General features: G+C 46.8%; 1 protein-coding gene across 1 annotated transcript in view; it reads left to right on the top strand.

Moving 5' to 3' along the window:
* Positions 1 to 27,493, top strand: part of dner (delta/notch-like EGF repeat containing) — a 319,201-nt gene that overhangs the window by 151,911 nt on the left and 139,797 nt on the right. The window contains exons 3-4 of the mRNA XM_078201917.1: positions 17,939 to 18,039; positions 20,421 to 20,587. Coding sequence (XP_078058043.1) covers positions 17,939 to 18,039; positions 20,421 to 20,587 — 268 coding nt within the window. The remainder of the gene's footprint in view (positions 1 to 17,938; positions 18,040 to 20,420; positions 20,588 to 27,493) is intronic.

The raw sequence follows: 27,493 nt of genomic DNA, 5'->3' as shown, positions 1-27,493 counted from the left end.
ATGTCATTGATGAAGATGAACATCTCGCCAAGGCCATCCCCACACCCCCACTTCTTGCCTTCAAACAACCGCACAACCTCAAACAGACCATTGTCCGCAGCAAACTACCCAGCCTTCAGGAGAACAGTGACCAAGACACCATACAACCCTGCCACAGCAACCTCTGCAAGACGTGCCGGATCATCGACACAGATGCCATCATCTCACGTGAGAACACCATCCACCAGGTACACGGTACATACTCTTGCAACTCGGCCAACGTTGTCTACCTGATACGCTGCAAGAAAGGATGTCCCGAGGCATGGTACATTGGGGAAACTATGCAGACGCTGCGACAACGGATGAATGAACACCGCTCGACAATCACCAGGCAAGACTGTTCTCTTCCTGTTGGGGAGCACTTCAGCGGTCACGGGCATTCGGCCTCTGATATTCGGGTAAACGTTCTCCAAGGTGGCCTTCGCGACACACGACAGCGCAGAGTCGCTGAGCAGAAACTGATAGCCAAGTTCCGCACACACAAGGACGGCCTCAACCGGGATATTGGGTTCATGTCACAATATTTGTAACTCCCACAGTTGCGTGGACCTACAGAGTTTCACTGGCTGTCTTGTCTGGAGACAATACACATCTTTTTAGCCTGTCTTGATGCTCTCTCCACTCCCATTGTTTTGTTTCTTAAAGACTGGATTAGTTGTAAGTATTCGCATTCCAACCATTATTCATGTAAATTGAGTCTGTGTCTTTATAAATTCTGTTTGTGAACAGAATTCCCACTCACCTGAAGAAGGGGCTTAGAGCCTCGAAAGCTTGTGTGGCTTTTGCTACCAAATAAACCTGTTGGACTTTAACCTGGTGTTGTTAAACTTCTTACTGTGTTTACCCCAGTCCAACGCCGGCATCTCCACAGCAGAAGGGAGACACAGCAATAAAACACTGTGTTAACTGACACAGGATTGAAACAGTTAACAAAACATCAAACTGAAATACAAACCAGCAAATATGTGGTGATCAAAACAGAAAGACAACTGAGTAATTAGAGGCGCTGAATATACTGCATTTAAAACAAGGGACAAACTTCCCCTCTCTGGTGTACTTTGGAATTTACCCTATATTTCCTTTTGTGTTCTTAGCTGAGTTGCTCCGTTAAATATTGTAATATGTTCTCGAGGAACAGCAGCAAGAAATCACTAAAAAGGAAGTGTGTCATATGATCTAGTTTTAGTTTCACTTTTGCTTTTAAGCAGAGCACACGCACACAGCTCTGCAGCAACTGGTGTCTTCATGTTTTATGCCTCTTGAAATATACCCACAGGCTGAATCTCAATAATGAACCCAAAACATGTTTGCATAAGTCATTGGTGCCTTTATATCATTATAAAAACACAACATTAAAAAAGCTAAGTCATATCTGACATGGCTAGTGACAGAATTTCTACCTTCAACAATTAAGTACAAAGTCCCCAGTATCTTTCAGACAATAAAAGCACTCGGGCAAGTTTTCCAATGATGGTCAAATGCAGTTTTCCCCAAAAGATTAATAACAAATATTTCAATCCATTGTGTTTTACCTTCCAACATATCAGCACCATTCTATAAGTGTTGAATTCCATTTCAATTCTCTTCCCGCACCTAGTGGTGCATTAAGACAGACTTGCGTCTGTTTCCATAGCTAGTAATTCCCAAAACGACACGCTAGTCGCTAGTCTGTCGCCAGGGGCTTATATCTTGAAAGGCGCCACTCCACATAGAATCATAGAATCCCTACAATGCAGGAGGAAGCCTTTCGGCCCCATCGAGTCTGCACCGACCACAATCCCACACAGGCCCTATCCCCACAACCCCATGCATTTGCCCTAGCTAGTCCCCCTGACACTAAGGGGCAATTTAGCATGGCCAATCCACCTAACCCACAATCTTTGGACTGTGGGAGGAAACCGGAGCACCCGGAGGAAAGCCACAACAGACACGGGGAGAACGTGCAAACTCCACACAGACAGTAACCCAAGCCGGGAATCGAACCTGGGTCGCTGGCGCTGTGAGGCAGCAGCGCTAACCACTGTGCCACCATGCCACCCATGAAGTGTGGCAGCCCAGGAATCTCTCCCGCTCTTACTGGCAGCCAATGCTGTATTTGGAAGGATTTGCAGATTGACACTCAACCTGTTTGATCACATTATGAATGCTCCTTCCTTGATAAGCGCTGGATAATGTGATGTTATTCCCTTCTTATCTACTCTGCCACTTCAAATGATCTGGAGAGGTGAACTCAACGAAGTTAAGAGTTAGATATAATTTTTAAAAATGCTTCAAGAATGTATTCCTCAGAAGAATATTATACACAATATAATTGCATTAAAGCGTGATCCTTCAAGGCAACAGATAGGTAAAATATGAATAGTAATTTATTTTTAAGATCAGATTTGAACCTATAAACTCAGCCAAGATTCAATGCAGTTTTGAAGGTGTTGTATTAGATGACGTTAACCATTAAGCAAAGGCTTTAGTTGCTTATTTAGGTGGATATTAAAGATCTTGCATTGCTACTCAGAGAATAACACAGAGTTCTGCTGCTGTCCTGACCAATATTATTAGGCGCTACCCTCATCACCCAACCAACCTCCTCCCGAGCCACTGTCTCAGTCTCAATCTGATTGGTTAACTACTTCAACATCCTATTGGACCCTGGAATGAGCACATGACCTACATCCTCTGCATCACAAATTTATTCTGCTGCTCTTCTATGATATTGGCCAGAATTCTCTGGTTTCATACGCCCCGTCACCGTTGCCAGTGAGAACGAAGAATTTGGCACTCAGCAGGGGGACTGGAGAATCCCAGCCGCAGGCGAGCTCAGGGAATTCCCACCATTGTCTACCATGCCAATATGTGGCCCATATGTTGCTGAACTCTAATCGATGCCTTTGCCATCTCCAGACTTAATGATCGTACTGCTCTCCATCCTTCTCTTTTGTCATTTCATGCCACACTCTGCTGCCCTATCCCATCCTGTACCAAGTTCCATTTATCCTTCTCTCCTGTTCTCACTGATCCACGTTGGCTCCCAGTCCGTCAAACACGTTGGCTGGAATTTTACTATCCTGCCTGCCACAGGAATCGGAGCGAGCGGCGGGGGGGGGGGGGGGGGGGGGGGGGGGGCGGGGGGGGGGGGGGGGGGTGGTGGGATGATTGAAAGGTCTGTTGACCTTGGGCGGGATTTTACAGTTTCGGCACGAGCGAGGCTGTAAGCTGTGTTTAAATCCGCCATTGTCTCGCTCCGCTCCCATCTCTATAACCTCCCTCTGTGCTAGAACTCTCTTCAAACTCCATCAGAGAAAATAATCTGCCAAAAGTGAGCAAAAAACCTTGTCAGCATGGAAACAGGCCCTTCGGCCCAACTTGTCCATGCTGCCCAGTTTTTACCACAAAGCTAGTCCCAATTGCCCGCATTTGGTCCATATCCCTCTATACCCATCTTACCCATGTAACTATCTAAATGTTTTTTAAAAGACAAAATTGTACCCGCCTCTACTACTGCCTCTGGCAGCTCATTCCAGACACTCACCACTCTCTGAGTGAAAAAATTGCCCCTCTGGATCCTTTTGTATCTCTCCCCTCTCACCTTAAACCTATGCCCTCTAGTTTTAGACCCCCCTAACTTTGGGAAAAGATGTTGACTATCTATCCTACCTATGGCCCTTATTGTGAAATAAGTACTTGTCAGAATGTAGCACACATTCCTTTCTCAATTTTTTTTTGAATAACCTTATGACCCTCAAATTTAGAGGTCATGGGTGTGATCTTATTGGCCATTTACGCCTGCTATCACAAGGTGGGAGAATTTGGTACTCAGCCAAATCTCCGCTCACTGCAGCAAGACCAGAAAATTCCACCAGTGGAAAATTCCACCCAATAACTCTCAAAAAAGAAATGTTTTTCTATATCAAGCAGTGGCAGGGAAGGAACAGCACGGTTAGAGATGAGTAACCTCTCTGCTGTTGATCAACAAAGGGGGTCCGTTTTTGTTTTTAACCACCTGGAATGTAAAACAGAGAAAGGAAAATCGCATGGGTCGCATCATTTTAACAGAACCTGTCTGATTCTTCATGCACAAATTGGATTTGAACATTTTCATTGTGCAATCCTCCGTGGAAAATGTTTCATTTTGTTTTCCACCCGCCTGATGCTTTACAGCCAGAGATTAGGGACAAACATCTATCCAATTGTTTCTCTCCCAACCCTGGAAAAAATGACCCTTATTGCACGAGAGCGACATTTTTCTATTTCCAACAACAACCATCATGTGGGCTCTCCTCCATGGAATTGCAGTTAATGTCAATTAGCACCAAATTAGAAGCAGGTTTGAGTTACTCCATTGGCCATTAAGAGCAAGGTTAAGATGTTTATTTGACATGGGACCTTGATAATCATCAGGTGTAGGGAACTTCCCTGCGTCTTTACATGATTAAAATAGTCATCTGAATGTCAGGATACTGACTCACTGTGGCAACCAAACTTCTCTCACAAACACTCAATCCAATTGAATGCTGAGTAGCAGAATTTGTAGGCAGCTCAGAGAGGTCCGAATATTTCCAAACTTTAAGAGATCCTTACATAGAATCCCTACAGTGCAGAAGGAGGCCATTCGGCCCATTGAGTCTGCACCAACTCTCCGACAGAGCATCTTACCCAGTCCCTATCCTCATAACCCCACTAATTCCCCTAACCTACACATCTTTGGATACTAAGGGCAATTTAGCATGGCCAATCCACCTAACTTGCACATCTTTGGGCTGTGGGAGGAAACTGGAGCACCTGGAGGAAATCCACGCAGACATGGGGAGAATGTGCAAACTCCACACAGACAGTGACTCAAGGCCAGAATTGAACCTGGGTCCCTGGCGCTATGAGGCAGCAATGCTAACCACTGTGTTATTGTTCTGCCCATGTTACAAGAGAGTTAGGGACATTGGCCGCGATTCTCTGCTCTCGCTCGGCTCGCCACTACTGCCAACAAGAACGGAGAATTTGGTGCTCGGCCAAAACTCCATTCACTGCAGCGGGACTGGAGAATTCCCACCGCGAGCGAGGTTGGAGAATTCCAGCCATTATTTTGGAATAAATGATTATGTGTTTTTGCATTGACTCTTTATAGTGCCCAGTGTTGTACTTGCAACTCTGTGGGACATGGCTGAACTCGCAGGCTCAGATCGCTATTCCTTTAATGCATTTTTAAGGAGATTGTCCAAGATCACTCTCAGTGGGGATCATTGAACTCTTGTGGGTGAACTCAAAACTCTTTGAGGAATCTGTCAGCCATCACCCTGAGATGGATCCACATTTGGACAATGCTGGCACTGCCCTTTAGGCCCGCATTCCTTACCATGACCGACCAACTGTTCCTACCCTCTCTCCTCACAAACCACATCCAGCATGCCAGGTCCTTCCCTCTGACACTTCTCCATGACCCCCACCCCATTCCATGCCTCCTTCTCTCACCGTTGATTCGCCCTTGCTCGTCTTGAGGCTCCCTGCAGGCTGGCACCCTCCTGCTCGCCTCCCTATTTGTGCCGTTGAGTTAAACAAGGAAAACACAACCACCTTTCACCTTTCAACAATCATGAACTAGGCGCCACAAGGTTCTTGCGCGTCGCTGACTTTATTTTGAAGGTTGGCCATAATTTTAAAAAGTTACATGATAATGAGTTTTCATAGCATGCAAACAAGTACCACCCCAGTATAAGGCTTGGTTAGGCTGGCATAAGTCGCCACATGCCTCTCTGACTTTATCTCTGCATCTCAACTCACCATCAGGAAATCAAATGTTCGCATCCCACCAAATGTAGTCACCCTGCACGCCATATTTCTCACTCTTGCGGGTTCCATAAAAGTTTTTAAAGTTTATTTGTTAGTCGCAAGCAGGCTTACATTAACACTGCAACAAAGTTACTGTGAAAATCCCCCAGTTGCCACACTCCGGCGCCTGTTTGGGTACACTGAGGGAGAATTTAGCATGGCCAATGCACCTAACAAGCATGTCTTTTGGACTGTGGGAGGAAACTGGAGCACCCGGAGGAAATCCACACAGATAAGCTCCCCCCTCTGTGTACCGCTCTTTATAGATTTATGTACACAGGACAGAATTCATCACAGTCATTGATTGGGACTAATGTGAAAATCTCACTGAAAGAATTTGAGGGAAACAGAAATTTCAAACTTTATACAAGAACGCTGTCCTGGGTGGTTGATGATAATCATGATGTGGAGATGCCGGCGTTGGACTGGGGTAAACACAGTAAGAAGTTTAACAACACCAGGTTAAAGTCCAACAGGTTTATTTGGTAGCAAAAGCCACACAAGCTTTCGAGGCTCTGAGCCCCTTCTTCAGGTGAGTGGGAATTCTGTTCACAAACAGAACTTATAAGACACAGACTCAATTTACATGAATAATGGTTGGAATGCGAATACTTACAACTAATCCAGTCTTTAAGAAACAAAACAATGGGAGTGGAGAGAGCATCAAGACAGGCTAAAAAGATGTGTATTGTCTCCAGACAAGACAGCCAGTGAAACTCTGCAGGTCCACGCAACTGTGGGAGTTACAAATAGTGTGACATAAATTCTGATTCTAGGATCGCATGATAAAGACTCAGGAGGAAAAAAGCAGAAATATTTATGTGAAATAGTGTGACATAAACCCAATATCCCGGTTGAGGCCGTCCTTGTGTGTGCGGAACCTGGCTATCAGTTTCTGCTCCGCGACTCTGCGCTGTCGTGTGTCGCGAAGGCCGCCTTGGAGAACGCTTACCCGAATATCAGAGGCCGAATGCCCGTGACCGCTGAAGTGCTCCCCAACAGGAAGAGAACAGTCTTGCCTGGTGATTGTCGAGCGGTGTTCATTCATCCGTTGTCGCAGCGTCTGCATAGTTTCCCCAATGTACCATGCCTCGGGACATCCTTTCTTGCAGCGTATCAGGTAGACAACGTTGGCCGAGTTGCAAGAGTATGTACCGTGTACCTGGTGGATGGTGTTCTCACGTGAGATGATGGCATCTGTGTCGATGATCCGGCACGTCTTGCAGAGGTTGCTGTGGCAGGGTTGTGTGGTGTCTTGGTCACTGTTCTCCTGAAGGCTGGGTAGTTTGCTGCGGACAATGGTCTGTTTGAGGTTGTGCGGTTGTTTGAAGGCAAGAAGTGGGGGTGTGGGGATGGCCTTGGCGAGATGTTCGTCTTCATCAATGACATGTTGAAGGCTCCGGAGGAGATGCCGTAGCTTCTCCGCTCCGGGGAAGTACTGGACAACGAAGGGTACTCTGTCCACTGTGTCCCGTGTTTGTCTTCTGAGGAGGTCGGTGCGGTTTTTCGCTGTGGCGCGTTGGAACTGTTGATCAATGAGTCTAGCGCCATATCCTGTTCTTATGAGGGCATCTTTCAGCGTCTGGAGGTGTCTGTTGCGATCCTCCTCATCCGAGCAGATCCTGTGTATACGGAGGGCTTGTCCGTAGGGGATGGCTTCTTTAACGTGTTTAGGGTGGAAGCTGGAGAAGTGGAGCATCGTGAGGTTATCCGTGGGCTTGCGGTACAGTGAGGTGCTGAGGTGACCGTCCTTAATGGAGATGCGCGTGTCCAAGAATGCAACCGATTCCGGAGAGTAGTCTATGGTGAGCCTGATGGTGGGATGGAACTTGTTGATGTCATCATAGAGTTGTTTCAGTGATTGTTCACCATGAGTCCAAAGGAAGAAAATGTCATCGATGTATCTAGTGTATAGCACCGGTTGAAGGTCCCGTGCGGTGAAGAAGTCTTGTTCGAACCTGTGCATGAAGATGTTGGCATATTGAGGTGCAAATTTGGTCCCCATGGCTGTTCCGTGTGTCTGGATGAAGAACTGGTTGTTGAAGGTGAAGATATTGTGGTCCAGGATGAAGCGGATGAGATGTAAAATTGCATCTGGAAACTGGCAGTTGTTGGCGCTGAGCACTGAGGCCGTTGCAGCAATGCCATCGTCATGGGGGATGCTGGTGTAGAGTGCTGAGACATCCATTGTGACGAGGAGCGCTCCTGGTTCAACTGCTCCATGTGTGCTGACACGACGGACTTCCTACAGAAACTCGGCACACATGGAGCAGTTGAACCAGGAGCGCTCCTCGTCACAATGGATGTCTCAGCACTCTACACCAGCATCCCCCATGACGATGGCATTGCTGCAACGGCCTCAGTGCTCAGCGCCAACAACTGCCAGTTTCCAGATGCAATTTTACATCTCATCCGCTTCATCCTGGACCACAATATCTTCACCTTCAACAACCAGTTCTTCATCCAGACACACGGAACAGCCATGGGGACCAAATTTGCACCTCAATATGCCAACATCTTCATGCACAGGTTCGAACAAGACTTCTTCACCGCACGGGACCTTCAACCGGTGCTATACACTAGATACATCGATGACATTTTCTTCCTTTGGACTCATGGTGAACAATCACTGAAACAACTCTATGATGACATCAACAAGTTCCATCCCACCATCAGGCTCACCATAGACTACTCTCCGGAATCGGTTGCATTCTTGGACACGCGCATCTCCATTAAGGACGGTCACCTCAGCACCTCACTGTACCGCAAGCCCACGGATAACCTCACGATGCTCCACTTCTCCAGCTTCCACCCTAAACACGTTAAAGAAGCCATCCCCTACGGACAAGCCCTCCGTATACACAGGATCTGCTCGGATGAGGAGGATCGCAACAGACACCTCCAGACGCTGAAAGATGCCCTCATAAGAACAGGATATGGCGCTAGACTCATTGATCAACAGTTCCGACGCGCCACAGCGAAAAACCGCACCGACCTCCTCAGAAGACAAACACGGGACACAGTGGACAGAGTACCCTTCGTTGTCCAGTACTTCCCCGGAGCGGAGAAGCTACGGCATCTCCTCCGGAGCCTTCAACATGTCATTGATGAAGACGAACATCTCGCCAAGGCCATCCCCACACCCCCACTTCTTGCCTTCAAACAACCGCACAACCTCAAACAGACCATTGTCCGCAGCAAACTACCCAGCCTTCAGGAGAACAGTGACCAAGACACCACACAACCCTGCCACAGCAACCTCTGCAAGACGTGCCGGATCATCGACACAGATGCCATCATCTCACGTGAGAACACCATCCACCAGGTACACGGTACATACTCTTGCAACTCGGCCAACGTTGTCTACCTGATACGCTGCAAGAAAGGATGTCCCGAGGCATGGTACATTGGGGAAACTATGCAGACGCTGCGACAACGGATGAATGAACACCGCTCGACAATCACCAGGCAAGACTGTTCTCTTCCTGTTGGGGAGCACTTCAGCGGTCACGGGCATTCGGCCTCTGATATTCGGGTAAGCGTTCTCCAAGGCGGCCTTCGCGACACACGACAGCGCAGAGTCGCGGAGCAGAAACTGATAGCCAGGTTCCGCACACACAAGGACGGCCTCAACCGGGATATTGGGTTTATGTCACACTATTTCACATAAATATTTCTGCTTTTTTCCTCCTGAGTCTTTATCATGCGATCCTAGAATCAGAATTTATGTCACACTATTTGTAACTCCCACAGTTGCGTGGACCTGCAGAGTTTCACTGGCTGTCTTGTCTGGAGACAATACACATCTTTTTAGCCTGTCTTGATGCTCTCTCCACTCCCATTGTTTTGTTTCTTAAAGACTGGATTAGTTGTAAGTATTCGCATTCCAACCATTATTCATGTAAATTGAGTCTGTGTCTTATAAGTTCTGTTTGTGAACAGAATTCCCACTCACCTGAAGAAGGGGCTCAGAGCCTCGAAAGCTTGTGTGGCTTTTGCTACCAAATAAACCTGTTGGACTTTAACCTGGTGTTGTTAAACTTCTTACTGGTTGATGATAAAGCAGATTGATAAGGCAGACTTAGAAAATTTCACTCTGGCCTCAAACACTTGATGCTAATAATGGATGGGAAAAATAGAAAGGTATTTATTTTCCAACATTGATGTCAGCAGCATGGTGAGCATAGAAATTGCAATTGTAAAAGCCTTGATTACCACTGTGAGAATGAGAAGGCATCATATATCACAACAGTTAAAGCAGGATAATAAATGGCTTACTATTAGAATGCAGGAACTGATGACATTGTCAACATAACGTGGAGATGCCGGCATTGGACTGGAGTGGGCACAGTAAGAACTCTCACAACACCAGGTTAAAGCTCAACAGGTTTATTTGGAAGCACGAGCTTTTGGAGCGCTGCTCCTTCATAAGGTGAGTTCAGCGCTCCAAAAGCTCGTGATCCCAAATAAACCTGTTGAGCTTTAACCAGGTGTTGTGAGAGTTCTTACATTGTCAACATAGAATTTTATAGACCAAGGATGGAATTCTCCCAAACCCCCACCAGCAGTTTCAATGGCGGGCGGGAAACAGGGTGCGGGAGAACTTGGCAGGAGGCCCAAAAATTGATTTTATGCCAGTTTGAATTTACATGCTGCCCGCCGTGGTGGATCGGGAAAGCTGCTGGGGTGCACATCATGCTTTACATGGAGGCCATCTCCTAATTGGCTGCCTCTACATCCAACATTGAATTAAGAGTTTCTCATGGGCCTATGGCTGGGGGCAACTGGTGCCCCCATCAGGAAAGGCAAGTGCTGCAGGCAGAAAGCACAGGGCAAGGACACCACAAAATGGAGGCACCATCTATAGTGTGAGCATAATCCCAAAAATAAAGAGGCCCAAAGCCAGTTGGGCCATCAGAAAGGGGGAGAAACTCACCTGGAGGATTTGTATGTGCTGCTGGCGTGGCCTTTCATCCCCACAGCCATTGCAAAATTAAAGCATGGCACCTCCATCTCTGATGGCCTGTTGCTAGGAGACCGCGCAGCTCCACAGCCCTGCTGGACTCTACATTCAGCTGAAATCTGCTCTGGTGCCAGCAAGATCCCAGCAGGGTCCTCACCATTCCCCACCTCCTCTCGTTATTGGCTACAGACACGGCTCCCCTGGGAGGTGCTGGCCAATGTTCACCCACCTTCAGCCAGACTGTCGGGTGCGTGGGAACCCACTGGAGAAACCTTGCTCCCAGTTCTGTCTTCAACTGGCCTCTGTGGGGCCATGAGTGTTCCATCTATAACCTTTAGCTAGCCAATGCTTGGCAGTTGTACTTGGTGATATATGCTCCCTGGCTGTGCTCACATACCCTACATCGTGAGGCAGATCAGATTGTTACAGTACATAACCACGGCAAATGGACTTCAAAGGAAACATGGGAGGGGAGGAGAATCACGATGCGGGTCATAGTGCATGAGGCAGGTGAAAGCAATTTGTCTGTTTGCAGCTGATGCTTAAATGTTGCCTTTTTAACAAAGGACATCTGTGCGATCAACTTGTTTCAGCCCGTGGTTACTGCCGTCGCATGCCAGCTCTTTATGTTGACTTACTGCTGTGACTATCCCTGCTTGTCAGGGCCATTGTGACTCATTCTAAGATGGCCTGTCTCTGCACTTACCTTCAGCTCATCCATTTTCTTTAGCACTTACCATCACGTCTATCGAGTAATGGAGTTACCAAGCTGATTAAGTGTGAATACACCAGGACACTCAGCTGGACTCGCTCCATTTCCCAAAGGTATACCTCTGCCTCTACATCGAAGCATAAAATCATAGATTCCTTGCAGAGCAGAGCGAGGTCATTTGGCCCATCGAGCCGGCACCAACAACAATCCCACCCAGACCTTATCCCCACAACCCCACACGTTTACCCTGCTAATCCCCCCCAACACCAAGGAGCAACTTAGCATGGCCAATCAACCTAACTTGCACATTTTCAGACCGTTGGAGGAAACCGGACCACCCGGAGGAAACCCACACAGAGGGTGGTGGGTGCCTGGAACTTGCTGCCGGGGGAGGTAGTGGAAGCAGATACGATAGTGACTTTTAAGGGGCGTCTTAACAAATACATGAATAGGATGGGAATGGAGGGATATGGTCCCCGGAAGGGTAGGGGGTTTTAGTTCAGTTGGGCAGCATGGTCGGTGCAGGCTTGGAGGGCCGAAGGGCCTGTTCCTGTGCTGTAATTTTCTTTGTTCTTTGACGCCGGGAGAACGTGCAGACTCCACGCAGACATTTGTTTGAGGCATCATTTGAGAAGGTGGAGGGATATCATCCGTGTATCTTGTCTTAATTACGTTTTAAAAAAAATAAATATGCAAACTAAAGTGTTTCTATTGGTGGAGTAGTGAGCATTATGAATATCTGTGATGAGGTGTGACAAGTGGCTCCTCCTTTCTGCTTCAGGATCCACTCTGATGTCTTCTGAATTGTGAACTCTTCCTGAGTAAAGTGCTGTTGACAGGCAGAGGTGTTGGCGCTGGCAGCAAGCTGTTACGCTGCCCTTACAGTCTGTGCTGGCTCAGTGCCCCAATATGTTGGCATCCTTGAGGGCCCAGCTTCTGCTGTAGCGACATCCTGGATTCCCCCTCAAAGGGCAGAATGTACTTGCAGAGAGGCAGATGCTGCCCTGTTAACAATGCTGGCATTCAGAGCAGACAATTGTTCGTCTGCTGCTGCATTTTAATGTTGGATGATGAGTCCTCAAAGCAGACAGTGAGCTGAGAGTTAAGCACTGTCACAAGGTCACCGAATCCCTCCTTAATTGTTGTCTTAAGTGTCTCAAAAGCAAACGATATTGGATGGTTAGTCACCACCACCTCAACAGCAGCACAGGAAAGACCTTCTTGCAACATTGATAGGGCTATCTGCGGTCTCCACTGCAGAAGCCACGGATATCACAAATCTAGTAGTGGCAGCCTGCAGGCCGTGTACTGTAATGACACCACTAATGACCTTGTGAATTGGATGCACCAACACTCATAGAATCATAGAATCCCGACAGTGCAGAAGGAGACCATTCGGCCCATCGAGTCTGCACCAACAACAATCACACCCAGGCCCTATCCCTGTAACCCCACATATTTACCCTGCTAATCTCTCTAACCTACGCATCCCAGGGACACTAAGAGGCAATTTATCATGGCCAATCAACCTAACCCGCACATCTTTGGACTGTGGGAGAAACCAGAGCACCCAGAGGAAAGCCACGCAGACACAGGGAGAATGTGCAAACTTCGCACAGACAGTGATCCAAGCCGGGAATTGAACCCAGCTTTCTGGAGCTGTGAGGCAGTAGTGCTAACCACTGTGCCACCACACCGCCCACTCTCAGCTATGCATGGAGCCAAGTGTATTCCTTTCCCTACTGCAGAATCAGCATCCCTCTTCTTAAATAAATCTTAGCATTGCTGCCTGGCCATCAGTGTTGTGGACCTCAGCAGGCACTTTCTTGGCTTCTGTTCCTGCCCATTCTTCTCCTCTCCTCAATGTTTCACCCCATGATCCTTTCTCGAAATCACCATCTAGTGATGGGCAGCCTAGGCTAGTGAGCGGGCTGCATGAGGGGCCCTCCTTCATCTCAGTGGGCCACAAGATTGAAATCGGCACGTGCACTAGCCATGACACCATGAATAAGATTAAATACATTTAATCCACACCCAGTGTTTCACTATGAGTTATAGAAAACGCTTAATCATCCACATATTAATAAAACTGTCATTGACTTCAAATAGTGCTGAGACCCAGGTCAGAAACTTCAAGGTGAAGTTAGCCTAGACCCTGAGTTTTACATTTGATTTTGGCATTGGTGAGCATAAGGTGTTTCACTCCAGGTATGATTCAAGTGACCCACTAGGAAGCTTTTATCAAACAAAGTTTATTTAAGAACACAGTTAGAATAAAACAAAAAGAATTCGCATAACTTTTACTACCACAAGAATTAACTATGACACAAAATAACTCCTAACAGCTAGCTATCTCTGTTGTTCCAAGTAAAGCACCATCTCACAGACATACACCCTTCTCTAGACTTAGCACAAAAACAAGTGTTCTCACGTGATGCTGGATTTGCAGCTTTTTAAACCTACTGTGAATTGGTCCTGTGAATGTTGGATTAAAACTCTGAGGCTTTCCAGTCCTGAAACTTTCGGAAAGCCTCTGGAAAGAGAGAGAGAGAGACAGAGACACTGCCTCCTTCCAGCAGCTTCTGGCAGCAACTGAGAAATGAATCTAAAAACTTGGAAGGCTCTGTAACAAAAAAAATAGCTGTCCCCAGACATATCACCTGACCTGTCAATCAAACCCAAATTAAGCTCCACTCAGCAATCCCAGGAGACACATTAAAACCCCAGAACCCTGCATTAGTCCAGATTAAAAATAAACATGATGTAATTTATACTGCCTCAGCAGCAATAAAGAACACCAGTCACAGACAACATGGCACCAATAAAATGCCAGGCCTGCTCAAAACATCCTGCAGAGAAATATGATTAAAATACATTTCTCAAAGGCACAGTATTGTCACAATAGGAAAAATGAAAGAAATATTTACGCTGACCTTACATAAAGGACAAAAGACAGATAAGTTCAACCTCCCATGCCCATTGGTGTCATAGCTAAGATGGCCTTCTGGGATAGGGTCTTTGTGCTAACTATGTTTGCATACCTGGAATTTACAGGGCGTGCCGATTGAACCATAGCGACACTTTGATTAGAGGCCGAGGGAGCGCATGGCTCTCACAGTCAATGGCTGGTATTTTGTGACCTCATTTGGGCAAGACATGGCGGTAAAATTCTGACCAGTTTGTGCAATCAGCATGCACCTCACTTCATGTGCCTTTGTTTTTCGAGCGTATCACTTGAGTAATTCTGGTTGGCAAAAAAAAGACCATGAATCTGGCAACTATGCATTTTGGCACTGGCTAACAAAATGTAGTCAGGACCCTGATAGGCCCCATGTTTCCCTCACTGTGTCATGGATGTTACACCCTTGAGTTCAGTGTGATGTTAGATGTGTTATGGGTTTTTGGTTATAGGGTATACCTGCTCCCCACCGCCTCCTAACGCCTACGCAAAAAGACAAAAGATTAACTTGCATAGCATTTTATCACATTGCACAAAAATGTCCTGAATCATCTTACAGGAAAAGTGCATTTATTATTTATCCCAAAGCAGTGAATCACATTGACTCTTTGCACTGTCCCGAAGGCATCATTTGTTGTGCTGTGGGTTTGTATGTGTGCTGACCAGGGAAATAATATTTGGGGTTATCACATGCTTATCCCATGCAACCACTGACATCTTGAGGCCTATCACATTGGGGGGGGGTATCTACAAACATGGTTATCAATGTGCCTGCAATGAGGAAAAACCTCCCTCAGTTTGGGTGGATTGGCCGGTGAGGTGGAACTATTGGATTTCCTGTTCCTCTAATAGAGTCATAGAGGTTTACAGCATGGAAACAGGCCCTTCGGCCCAACTTGTCCATGCTGCCCAGTTTTTACCACTAAGCTAGTCCCAATTGCCTGCATTTGGCCCATATCCCTCTATACCCATCTAACCCATGTAACTGTCTAAATGCTTTTTAAAAGACAAAATTGTACCCACCTCTACTACTGCCTCTGGCAGCTTGTTCCAGACACTCACCACCCTCTGAAAAAATTGCCCCTCTGAACCCTTTTGTATCTCTCCCCTCTCACCTTAAACCTATGTCCTCTAGTTTTAGACTCCCCTACCTTTGGGAAAAGATGTTGACCATCTAGCTGATCTATGCCTCTCATTATTTTATAGACCCCGATATGATCACTCCTAAGCCTCCTACGCTCCAGGGAAAAAAGTCCCAGTCTATCCAGCCTCTCCTTATAACTCAAACCATCAAGTCCCCGTGGCATCCTAATAAATTCTTTATGCACTCTTTCCAGTTTAGTAATATCCTTTCTATAATAGGGTGACCAGAACTGTACACAGTATTCCAAGTGTGGCCTTACCAATGTCTTGTACAACTTCAACAAGACCTCCCAACTTCTGTATTCAATGTTCTGACCAATGAAACCAAGCATGCCGAAAGCCTTCTTCACCACTCTGTCCACCTGTGACTCCGCTTTCAAGGAGCTATGAAGCCGTACCCTTAGATCACCTGTAATTCTAGTTTTAGACTCCCCTACCTTTTGGGAAAAGATGTTGCCTATCTACCTTATCTATGCCCCTCATTATTTATATTATTTATCTATAAGATAATGAGCAAGTTGATCCAATAGTATGAGCAGCTCATCAATGTGATTCGAAAGAGATTGATCTACAAAACAGTTCAGCTTCCAGCTGCTTCCATTGGATGGCCAGAGGGCTTGCTCTGTCCCTCTCCCGCCTGATGAAAATGGCCATTTCAAAATCAACCCCATTTTTTGGAAGAAGTTGCGTGTGGGGTGTTGTAGCTTCTTGCACTGGTCTTGTGTTGGCTCCAAGTGCCGCAGAGAGCCCTGGTTCTTCAGTAGGGAGACCCAGATGGTATGGAGATGAGTCTGGTGTGATTGCAAAATCAGTAATTGTCCACTGAGTGTAAGGATGTAGCATCTAGAAATACACCCTGTTGATTTCGGGAAACCCGTAGTTTTTTTATCTTTTAAAAAAATACATATGTGGCCATTTGAACTTTTGTGCATTGGGTTGACCTTTAGGAATGGTGCCCCGATCGTTAAAAAACAAAGTTGCTGGCATTGTGGGACCCAGCCTGTGCCATTTCTTTATCAACGTTCCTAGTGGTGCGGCCTTTTCCCACCCGCTATTGAACCTTACTGATATTCCACCCATTGTTTACGGGCCATTTTAAAGGAGAAAAGAGAGGGACGAGGAGATATTAGGGAAGTAATTCCCAATTAAGCATCTGGGCAGGGAGATGATAAGTAGGGATGCACGGGAGGCCAGCATTGGAGGAATGCAGAAATCTGGGTGAGTTCTCTGGCTGGACATGGTTGCAAGTATAGGGGTGAAACCATGGAAGGATGTCAAAATCAAGGTAAGAGGTTTAATACTGAGATATTACCAGATGGAGAGCCAGTCTGGGTCAGCAAATACAGGGGTGAGAGGTGAATCTTGCTACGAGTTTGGATACAGGTAACAGAGTGTTAAATTAATCCGTGTTTTCAGAGGGCACAAAGAGAAAGGCCAGAGAGAAAAAAACATTGGAGTTGTCATGTCTGGAGATAACAAAGATATGGATGAGGGTTTCAGTAGCAGATGACCTGAGAATATTGTGTATATGAGCAATGGAACAGGGGTGGAAATTGGTGGTCTTTGTGATGGAGGGGGTATAACATCAAAAACTGAGTTTGTGATTGAATAGTACACCATCGTTGCAAAATGTCTGGGTCAACCTCAGCCAGTGGCCAAGGAAAGGGATGGATTCAGTGGCATGGAAACACAGGTCAGAATTTTATGCTGCTCCACCGACATGGGACGGCATGGCGGCACAGTGGTTAGCACTGCAGCCTCACATGTCCAGGGACCTGGGTTCGATTCCCGGCTTGGGTCACTGTCTGAATGGAGTTTGCACATTCTCCCTGTGTCTGCATGGGTTTCCTCCAGGTGCTCCGGTTTCCTCCCACAGTCCAAAGATGTGCAGATTAGATTGATTGGCCATGCTGAATTGCCCCTTAGTGTCAGGGGGACTAGCAGAGTAAATATGTGGGGTTACAGGGATAGGGCCTGGGTGGGATTGTTGTCGGTGCAGACTCGATGGGCTGAATGGCCTCTTTCTGCACTGTGAGAATCTATGATTCTATTCTATGAAATAGCTGTGGGGCACTCAGAGTCAGCAGGGATGTGTATTCAGGACACAGTTTGCAATGGGGACTGAAGGCAATAGGACTTCCCAATATTTATTTGAAGGAAATTTCTGCCCATCCAATACTCAATGTTGTACTATTGAAAATCGCACACCTCGTTCAGCCTGCCAATGCCCTTAATTATAAACTCATCCACCCAGAAGGATCTTTAACCAGACTGCTAACAATGTTGACCTTTCTTTGTTAACCAGATAACCAACTCTTCAAATTTTCTCTGCGGAAACATTAGCTCCAATGAATCAGTCGACAGTCAGCCACCTGCTCTCGAAGTTGCCGAGGAGACTGCGCTAAGGTAAGGCAAAGGGAATTCCTGCTCAGATATTGTTGAATGGATTTGGCAGAACTGACCGCTGCCACAGTTAATGGCTAGGATTTCCCAGTTGCAATGGTGCTGCAACTATCAATGTTTGCCATCATGCCAACTCTGAAACTGACAGCGATTTCTGCATGTAGACACACGCGGTTAGATACATAAATCCAGAAGTTGCTGTAACTCACTCCCTGGCAATGGTTTCACAAATGAACATTGACATGAACTTCCACTCTTACATTCTCACTCTTGCTGTAAAAATCCTTGAAAAAGTTACAGCTTGTTAACCGAGGTGTAACCGGGATGTTAACGACATACTAACAATTTGCTAATTTATTATAATTATAAATCATAATTATGCGAAACAACCTCTGGCCCTGAAAATATATATATATTCGTGGAATGTTAAATAGCTCCATTATGATAAAAAAAAACCCACAGATTTTTCCAATAGTTTTTGAAGTGTGTCTATAAAGTTTCAGTGTCTGCCTTAATCCCATGTGTTCAGATAATCACTGGTTTTCCCTCCCTGACTTGCTGTCTGTGAGAACTCTTCAATGTGATTGGCGGTTTGACCTGTTGAGAATGTCACTGCTGATGGACATCACAGCTGTCCTTGAGCTGAGACCCAATCAAAGTGATGTCGAGAAGAAGAAATGCACGCCTAAAGAAGTCACTAGGTTCATGTGGGCAGTTTTTCTGGAGGTCAGCAGTGAGCTGGGCCATTGTTATTTTGTACTATTCGACTTCAGTTGTGCATCATGCCCCAACAGAAAATGCACTCAGAGCTTGTTGTCTGACCTTCACTTCTGGGCTCAGTAAGCAGCCGCAGGGAGATACGTGAGAGACTGACCCAAGCTGACTCTCCCCGTGTTTGGTTCTCAACATCTGAGCAAAATCAGGCAAATATTTTAAATTATAGAATCCCTACACTGCAGAAGGAGGCCATTCGGCCCATCAAGCCTGCACCGACAACATTCCCACCCAGGCCCTATCCCTGCAACACCACATATTTACCCTGCTAATCCCCCTCACGCCAAGGGGCAATTTAGCATGGCCAATCAACCTTACTCGCACATCATTGGACGGTGGGAGGAAACCAGAGCACCCAGAGGAAACCCACGCAGACATGAGGAGAACGTGCAGTCTCCACACAGACTGTCACCCAAGGCCAGAATTGAGCCCGGGTCCCTGGCGCTGTGAGACAACAGTGCCAACCACTGTGCCACCGTGCCACCCTAACTGTGCGGGACAGTATCCAGTGTAGGTCCATGGGTGGTAGGGTGGCACAATGGTTAGCACTGTTGCCTCACAGCGCCAGGGACCCGGGTTCGATTCGTGACTTGGGTCACTGTCTATTTGGCAATTGCACGTTCTCCTCGTGTCTGCGTGGATTTCCTCCGGGTGCTCCGGTTTCCTCCCAGAGTCTGAAAGACGTGCTGGTTGGGTACATTGGCCATGCTAAATTTTCCCTCAGTGTACCCGAACAGGCGCCGGAGTGTGGCGACTAGGGAGTTTTCATAGTAACTTCATTGCAGTGTTAAAGTAAGCCTACTTGTGACACCAATAAATAAACTTAAACTTAAAATGTTGTCATACCATTCTGAACGTGTGTGGTATTCTAGCCACAACATCTCGGGTTGGAGGAGAAAGCATTAACCAGCGCACACAAACAAAGCTGAATTCCTTATTCATTGAAGAAATTCCTGCCCATTTTAAGGGTCAGTAGTGGCCAGACGGTTTGGTTCCAGCATTGCGATAGGAATGTCCAGACTTACTAACTGACTGATCTCATTAAGATGACATTGACAACAGGGAGATTGGCAACATTTAAAAGGTATTTGGACAGATACATGGATAGGAAAGGGATGTAGGCCAAATGCAGGCAGATGGGCATTTTGGTCGGCATGGACCAGTTTGGGCCGAAGGGCCTGTCTCCGTGCTGTAGATTCAATGATTGTATGATTCTATGACCACACTACAAACAACTTTGAATTGATCACGTCCATAGCAATGACATTAGAAAGGGCCACACGAGGGGCAAGTCGAATGGTGAGCTGGGATGGTCCACCTTTGTGTCTGAGATCCAGTGATACCTTTCAAGTTGAGAATGTTTGACAGGTTAAATTGCCAAATCAAGAATTTGAGTGATTCTGTGCTGGCGCCACTCCCCGTCACTGCTGGGAGGGGGAATCCACACTAAGTAGCTCATGTTTTCACAGTCGTTAAATCAGGGTGCCAAGTGAAATGAGAGCTGCATCTCTTTGTAAAACTCAAACAAAGTCATAGCTATTGAAGCAAATTCCTTGCTCAAAGCGTGAGTGAACACCTGAATTTATTTGTCAACTGTGTTTATCTTACAGAATTAAGCTGAATGGGGTTGACGCGTCTGTTGCATTCTGGGAGGTGACAGAAGCTGAGTTCCAGCAATGTTCTGTTTCGAGTGGAAAGAGTGTCTTGCCCCTGCACACTATCGACGGATTTGTTCTCTTGGAGGAGACGCTGTCTTTGGGGAGCAACTATTTGATTGGTAAGGTGCTTTGGTATTGAACTCCTTCACACCTCTTTCCTTCACTAGAACAGAATGGTTTGATGCGAGCCTTTTACAGAGGGAGATTATTTAAGCTTCAGAGAGTTTGCAAATCAAAAGGTACCAACTGAAATAAATAACTAATCGTGCGGATTATCAACTGACAAGAAATACAGCAGCAGGTGAACAAGAAAATGATAATATCATGAGACATTCTGAACTCCAGGCCTGTGCGCTTTTCAGTTATACCAGCTGTGTTTGCCTTTTTGTATTGTCTCCTGCAGCTCTCTGATGCACACTCATTTTAATCAGCGATAATCTGTCACTTCTTGTAACTAGAATTAGAGAACTATAGAATCCCTACAATGCAGAAGGAGGCCTTTCAGCCCATCGAGTCTGCACAGACTCAACATTCTACCCGCCCAATTCCGTAACCTCTAATCCACCTTTCCTACACAACTTGGGACAGGAAGGGGCAAGTTAGCACGGCCGATCCACCTCACCTGCACATCTTTGGACCATGGGAGGAAACCGGAGCACCCGGAGGAAACCACGCAGACACGGGGAGAACATACAAACGCCACAATGATAGTCACCCAAGGCCAAAATTGAACACGGGCCCCTGGCGCTCGAGGCAGCAGTGCTAACCACTGTGCCATCCATAACTGATGGTTATGTGGGCATCAATGTAGTCAGACTGTCTATGTAGCATTCACGAGGTTGTTTCAGAGTAGTAGATGAACTGATTGTGCTTAATGTAGTCCATCCAGATCCGATTGAATCATAGAATCCCTACAGTGCAGAAGGAGGCCATTCAGCCCATCGTGTCTGCACCGACCACAATCCCACCCAGCCCCTTTCCCCTAAGCCCCACATATTTAGCCTGCTAGTCCCCCTGACACTAAGCGGCAATTTAGCTTGGCCAATCAACCTAACCCACACATCCTTGGACTGTGAGAAGAAACCGGAGCACCCGGAGGAAACCCACGCAGATACGGGGAGAACATGCAACCTCCTCACAGACAGTGACCTAAGCTGGGAATCAAATCTGGGACCCTGGCGCTGCGAGGCAGCAATGCTAACCACTGTGCCACCGTGCCACCCACCGTGAATGATGGCTCAAGTAATTGTGTCCCCCATGTACCCCAATTGGCATCGTTTGGACTTGGTGGACTGTAGATGGAGCCTATATGAGGGGAATTGAGCCAGGGTGAGAGTTAGTAAAGGGACCAGGTGATCCAAGGTGGAGATGATGGAATGAATGAACAGATTTATCATTTGCAGGAATATGGCGGTTAATGGAAACCCAAATGCTATGCTGTTGGCAACTTGTTACTGGAACTGTGAGTTTTCCTGCATTGAATACAGGAAGAAATAAGGTTTGGAGGGGAGATGAAGATAGTGATGGATACAAGGAAGTGGACAGTAGTGCCCCAGTTGGTGATTGAGACCATGGTAGTAGAGAGTTCACATCAGGTGGCATGGTCGAGGAATTGGGTTTGAAAATGGACGGGAGGGTTTGTATGAGGGGAAAGAAAGGTTCAGGGAGGACAGGAGGCCAGTGAAATCAGAGGAGAGAAGAGAACTGGAGCTTAGGTGAAGATTTAGATGTCAAGAAAGAGATGCCACTCAGTGAAGGAGGAAGGAGGTTTTGTTGAGAAACTCAGGATAGCACTTGGGGGCAGCAGAAAACGTAAATTTGAAAGGAGAAGTGAGAAGGAAGGAACAAGTTGACATGGTTTAAGGAGAAAGAAACAGATCATTAAGGAGAGAGCAAGCTGTGATTTGGTGATTATGGATCACAGTCATTGTTGTAGTTTGGGTTGTACAGTCAATGTGAAGTAGGGCCGGGTTGGAAGGTATCAGTTAGGGACGAGGTCTTGTTATGTATCAGTCAAAGTCAAGATGCCAGTGCGATTGTTCATATCATGTTTTGGGTAGCAAGGCCCTCGTTCACAAGTGGACAGGTATTCATGAGTAGAGACATCCAGGCTGATCTCCAATACATCATTGTCTCCGATAACTCCTGTGATCAGGTCGCTCTTCGATTATAAAATTATGTTTGCATGTTTGGGGCCTTGGACATGAGAAGGGAGGAAGTGAAAGGGTAGGTGTTGCATCTCCTGAGGTTGTATGGAAAGGTGATATGGAAAGTGGAAGGTGTTGAGAATGATTGAAGGGTGCGCCAGGGTGTAACAGAATACTGAAAGGGGAGGGGGAGGAGCGTGTGGTGGTGGCATTGTGCTGGAGGAGGTGGAAATAGCACAGGTGAATGTGGAGGTGAGGCCAAAGGGAATGTTGTTATTGTTCTAGGGGGTGGGAGTGAGAGTGGAAAAGTGAGAAATGGAATAGACACACTCAGGGTCCCTGTCGACCATTTGAGGGGGCATGGGGCAGGGGAGGGTGGGGCTCGTGGATGGATGGAATCCTCTGATCATGAAAAAAGAAGACATGTTATAAGTATCGGTATGGAAGAGGGTCAGTTGAGGAAAATTGAAGCAATTGTATGGAAGGTGAACTTCTACCAAGTAGTGGCACAGGATGTTTCATGTCGAAATGAGAGCAGATGAGGCTTAACATTTCACATTACAGATGGAAACTCAGCCATTTCAGCACTCCCTCACTACGGCACTGAAATGTCAGCCTAAAGTTTGTGCTGAGATCTAGAGTGGGACTCAATCCCTCCATCTTCTAACTCAGAATAGGAGTTGTCCACGACTGGAACTCGCTGCCGGGGGAGGTAGTGGAAAGGGTATTTCATGGGGCATCTGGACAAATACATGAATAGGATGGGAGTAGAGGATATGGTCCCCAGAAGGGTAGAGGGTTTTAGTTCAGACGGACAGCATGGTGGGTGCAGGTTTGAAGGGCTGAAGGGCCTGTTCCTGTGCTGTAATTTTCTTTGTTCTTTGTTCTTTTGACTGACTCTGTGAGGTGGAAGTCTACTTCTAGATGTAACCTTACACCACTTTGCACTGGGTATAGTATAACTACAGCCTACTGCAAGAGCATGTGTTAAATAACCTTCCATACAATTGCATTAATTATTTACATAATACAATTTTGCCATTTTTAGCTAGATTCTCTAATTAGATCATTGCCAAGAGATTATCTCTAATTTATTGTAAACCCTGATTGGCGATTAAGAAGAAACAGTTATTTTTGTTCCCAATTAACTGTTAGAAAATGTTTATTGTATGGGGAGCTAATATTCTTCAGGTAAAGACAAGATAGTGCAGAAACCAAATGAGAAAATGCTGGAAAATCTCAGCAGGTCTGGCTTTGGCAAAGGATCATCCAAACTCGAAACGTCAGCTCTTTTCTCTCCTTACAGATGCTGCCAGATAGAAACATAGAAACATAGAAAAACTACAGCACAAAACAGGTCCTTCGGCCCCACAAGTTGTGCCGAACATATCCCTATCTTTTAGGCCTACCTATAACCCTCCATCCTATTAAGTCCCATGTACTCATCCAGGAGTCTCTTAAAAGACCCGATTGAGTTTGCCTCCATCACCACTGACGGCAGCCGATTCCACTCGCCCACCACCCTCTGTGTGAAAAACTTCCCCCTAACATTTCCCCTGTACCTACCCCCCAGCACCTTAAACCTGTGTCCTCTCGTAGCAGCCATTTCCACCCTGGGAAAAAGCCTCTGAGAGTCCACCCGATCTATGCCTCTCAACATCTTATATACCTCTATTAGGTCTCCTCTCATCCTACGTCTCTCCAAGGAGAAAAGACCGAGCTCCCTCAGCCTATCCTCATAAGGCATGCCACTCAATCCAGGCAACATCCTTGTAAATCTCCTCTGCACCCTTTCAATCTTTTCCACATCCTTCCTGTAATGAGGCGACCAGAACGGAGCACAGTACTCCAAGTGGGGTCTGACGAGGGTCTTATATAGCTGCATCATTATCCCCGGACTCCTAAACTCAATCCCTCAATTGATAAAGGCCAGCACACCATACGCCTTCTTAACCACCTCCTCCACCTGCGGGGCCGACTTTAGAGTCCTATGGACCCGGATCCCAAGGTCCTTCTGATCCTCTACAGTACTAAGAGTCTTTCCCTTTATATTGTACTCCTTCATCCCATTTGACCTGCCAAAATGGACCACTACGCATTTATCTGGGTTGAAGTCCATCTGCCACTTCTCCGCCCAGTGTTGCATTCTATCTATGTCCCTCTGTAACTTCTGACATCCCTCCAGACTATCCACAACCTCATCAACCTTTGTGTCGTCGGCAAACTTACCAACCCATCCCTCCACTTCCTCATCCAGGTCATTTATGAAAATGACAAACAGCAAGGGTCCCAGAACAGATCCCTGGGGCACACCACTGGTGACCGGTCTCCATTTAGAAAAAGACCCATCTATACCCACTCTCTGCCTTCTTTGGGCAAGCCAGTTCTGGATCCACAGGGCAGCAGCCCCTTGGATCCCATGCCCTCTCACTTTTTTCCAGAAGCCTTGCATGGGGGACCTTATCGAACGCCTTGCTAAAATCCATATAAACCACATCTACCGCTTTCCCTTCGTCAATGTGTTTAGTCACATTTTCGAAGAACTCCACCAGGCTCGTAAGGCACGATCTGCCTTTGACAAAGCCATGCTGAGTGTTCTTGAGCATACTAAACCTCTCTAAATGCTCATAAATCCTGTCCCTCAGGATCTTCTCCATCAGCTTCCAACCACTGAGGTTAGACTCACCGGTCGATAATTTCCTGGGCTATCCCTATTCCCCTTCTTGAAAATTGGAACCACATCCGCAATCCTCCAATCCTCCGGCACCTCTCCCGCCTCCATCAACGACGCAAAGATCATCGCCAGAGGCTCTGCAATCTCTTCCCTCACCTCCCACAGTAACCTGGGGTACATCCCATCCGGACCCGGCGACTTATCTATCTTGATGCCATTCAAAGATTCCAGCACAACCTCTTTGTTAAAGTTCACAAACTCAATCTTTTCAGTCCACCGCAAGCCCGCAGTACATCCACCCAGGTCCTTCTCCTCTGTGAAAACCGAGGCAAAATACTCATTAAGCACCTCTGCCATTTCTACTGGTTCCGTACAGATTTTCCCGCCTTCACCTTTTATAGGCCCTATTCCTTCACGTCTCATCCTTTTACTCTTCACATATTTATAGAACGCCTTAGGATTTTCCTTACTCCTACCTGCCAAGGCCTTCTCGTGACCCCTTCTGGCTCTCCTAATTTCCTTCTTTAGTCCCTTCCTACAAGCCGTATACTCATCTAGATCCCTATCTTCGCCAAGCTCTCTGAACCTTTAGTACACTTTCCTTTTCTTCTCGACTAGGTCCCGCACAGCTTTCGTGCACCACGGTTCCTTTAACCAACCAACTCCTCCCTGTCTGCTCGGAACGTTGTCCTGTAGAACTCTAGACAGACATTCCTTGAAAAACTGCCACCTCTCTTCAGTACATTTCCCGAAGAATACCTCCTTCCAATTTACTCCCCTAATTTGCTGCCTTATGTCTTCATATTTCCCCTTAGTCCATATAAACACTTTCCTAGCTTGCCTGATCCTCTCTTTTTCCAATGCAAGCATAAAGGAGATAGAGTTATGATCGCTATCCCCAAGATGCTCTCCCACTGAGAGATCTGACACCTGTCCAGGCTCATTGGTCAGTATCAGATCAAGTACAGCCTCTCCTCTTGTAGGCTTGTCTACATGTTGTGTCAGGAAACCCTCCTGAACACACCTAACGAACTCCTCCCCATCCAATCCCCTTACCTAGGGATATTCCAATCTATGTTTGGGAAATTAAAGTCTCCCATCACAACAACTCTGCTATTATTGCAACTCTCCTGTCTGCTCCTCCACCTCCCTGTTACTATTGGGTGACCTATAGAAAACTCCCAGCAAAGTGATCGACCCCTTCCCACTCCGAACTTCCACCCACAGAGACCCTGTAGACAATCCCTCCACAGCATACACCTTCTCTACAGCTGTGACACTCTCCCTGATCAGCAGTGCCACTCCACTCCCTCTCTTGCCTCCCTCCCTGTCCTTCCTGAAACATCTGAATCCCGGCACCTGGAGTATCCAGTCCTGTCCCTGAGACATCCAAGTCTCCGCAATGGCCACCACATCACACTTCCAGGCATCGATCCACACTCTGAGCCCATCCCCTTTATTCACTATACTCCTGGCATTAAAGTAAACACATCTCAATCCTTTAGTCTGAGCTCTCCCCTTCTCTATCCCCCGTCCATCCTCCCTCTTGCACTGTCTATAACCCTTCTCTGTTTGCGAGCTAACTTCCTCGCTCCCAGTCACCTCGTGTCGATCCCCTCCCCCCAACCCTATCTAGTTTAAACTCTCCCCAGTAGCCTTAGCCAACCTTCCCGCCAGGATATTGGTCCCCCTGGGATTCAAGTGTCACCTGTTTTTTGTGTACAGGTCACACCTGCCCCTAAAGAGGTCCCAATGGTCCAGGAGCCTGAATCCCTGCCGCCTGCACCAGTCCCTCAGCCACACATTCATTCTGCACCTTACTCCATTCCTGCCCTCACCTTCCCGTGGCACGGGCAGCAATCCTGAGATTACTACCTTCGCTTTCCTCCTTCTCAGCTGTCTCCCTAATTCCCTATACTCTCTTTTCATGACCCCTTCCCCCTTCCTTCCCACATCAGCGGTACCAATATGTACCGCTACCTCTGGCTCCTCTCCCTCCCCCCTCAGGATCTCTGGGACTCGACCAGCGACATCCTGGATCCGCAAAAACGCCTGTCCGACCCCCTTACTGTTCTGCTGAGATTTTCTAGCATTTTCTCTTTTGATTTCAGATTCTAGTATCCACACTAATTTGCTTTTATTAAGATAGTGCAGATGCTAGAATCTGAAACAGAAACAGAAAAATGCTGGAAAATCTCACCAGG

The sequence above is a fragment of the Mustelus asterias genome, chromosome 3, assembly GCF_964213995.1.
Source record: "Mustelus asterias chromosome 3, sMusAst1.hap1.1, whole genome shotgun sequence".
Taxonomy (NCBI): domain Eukaryota; kingdom Metazoa; phylum Chordata; class Chondrichthyes; order Carcharhiniformes; family Triakidae; genus Mustelus; species Mustelus asterias.
This window is presented reverse-complemented; position numbering and strand designations above follow the sequence as displayed.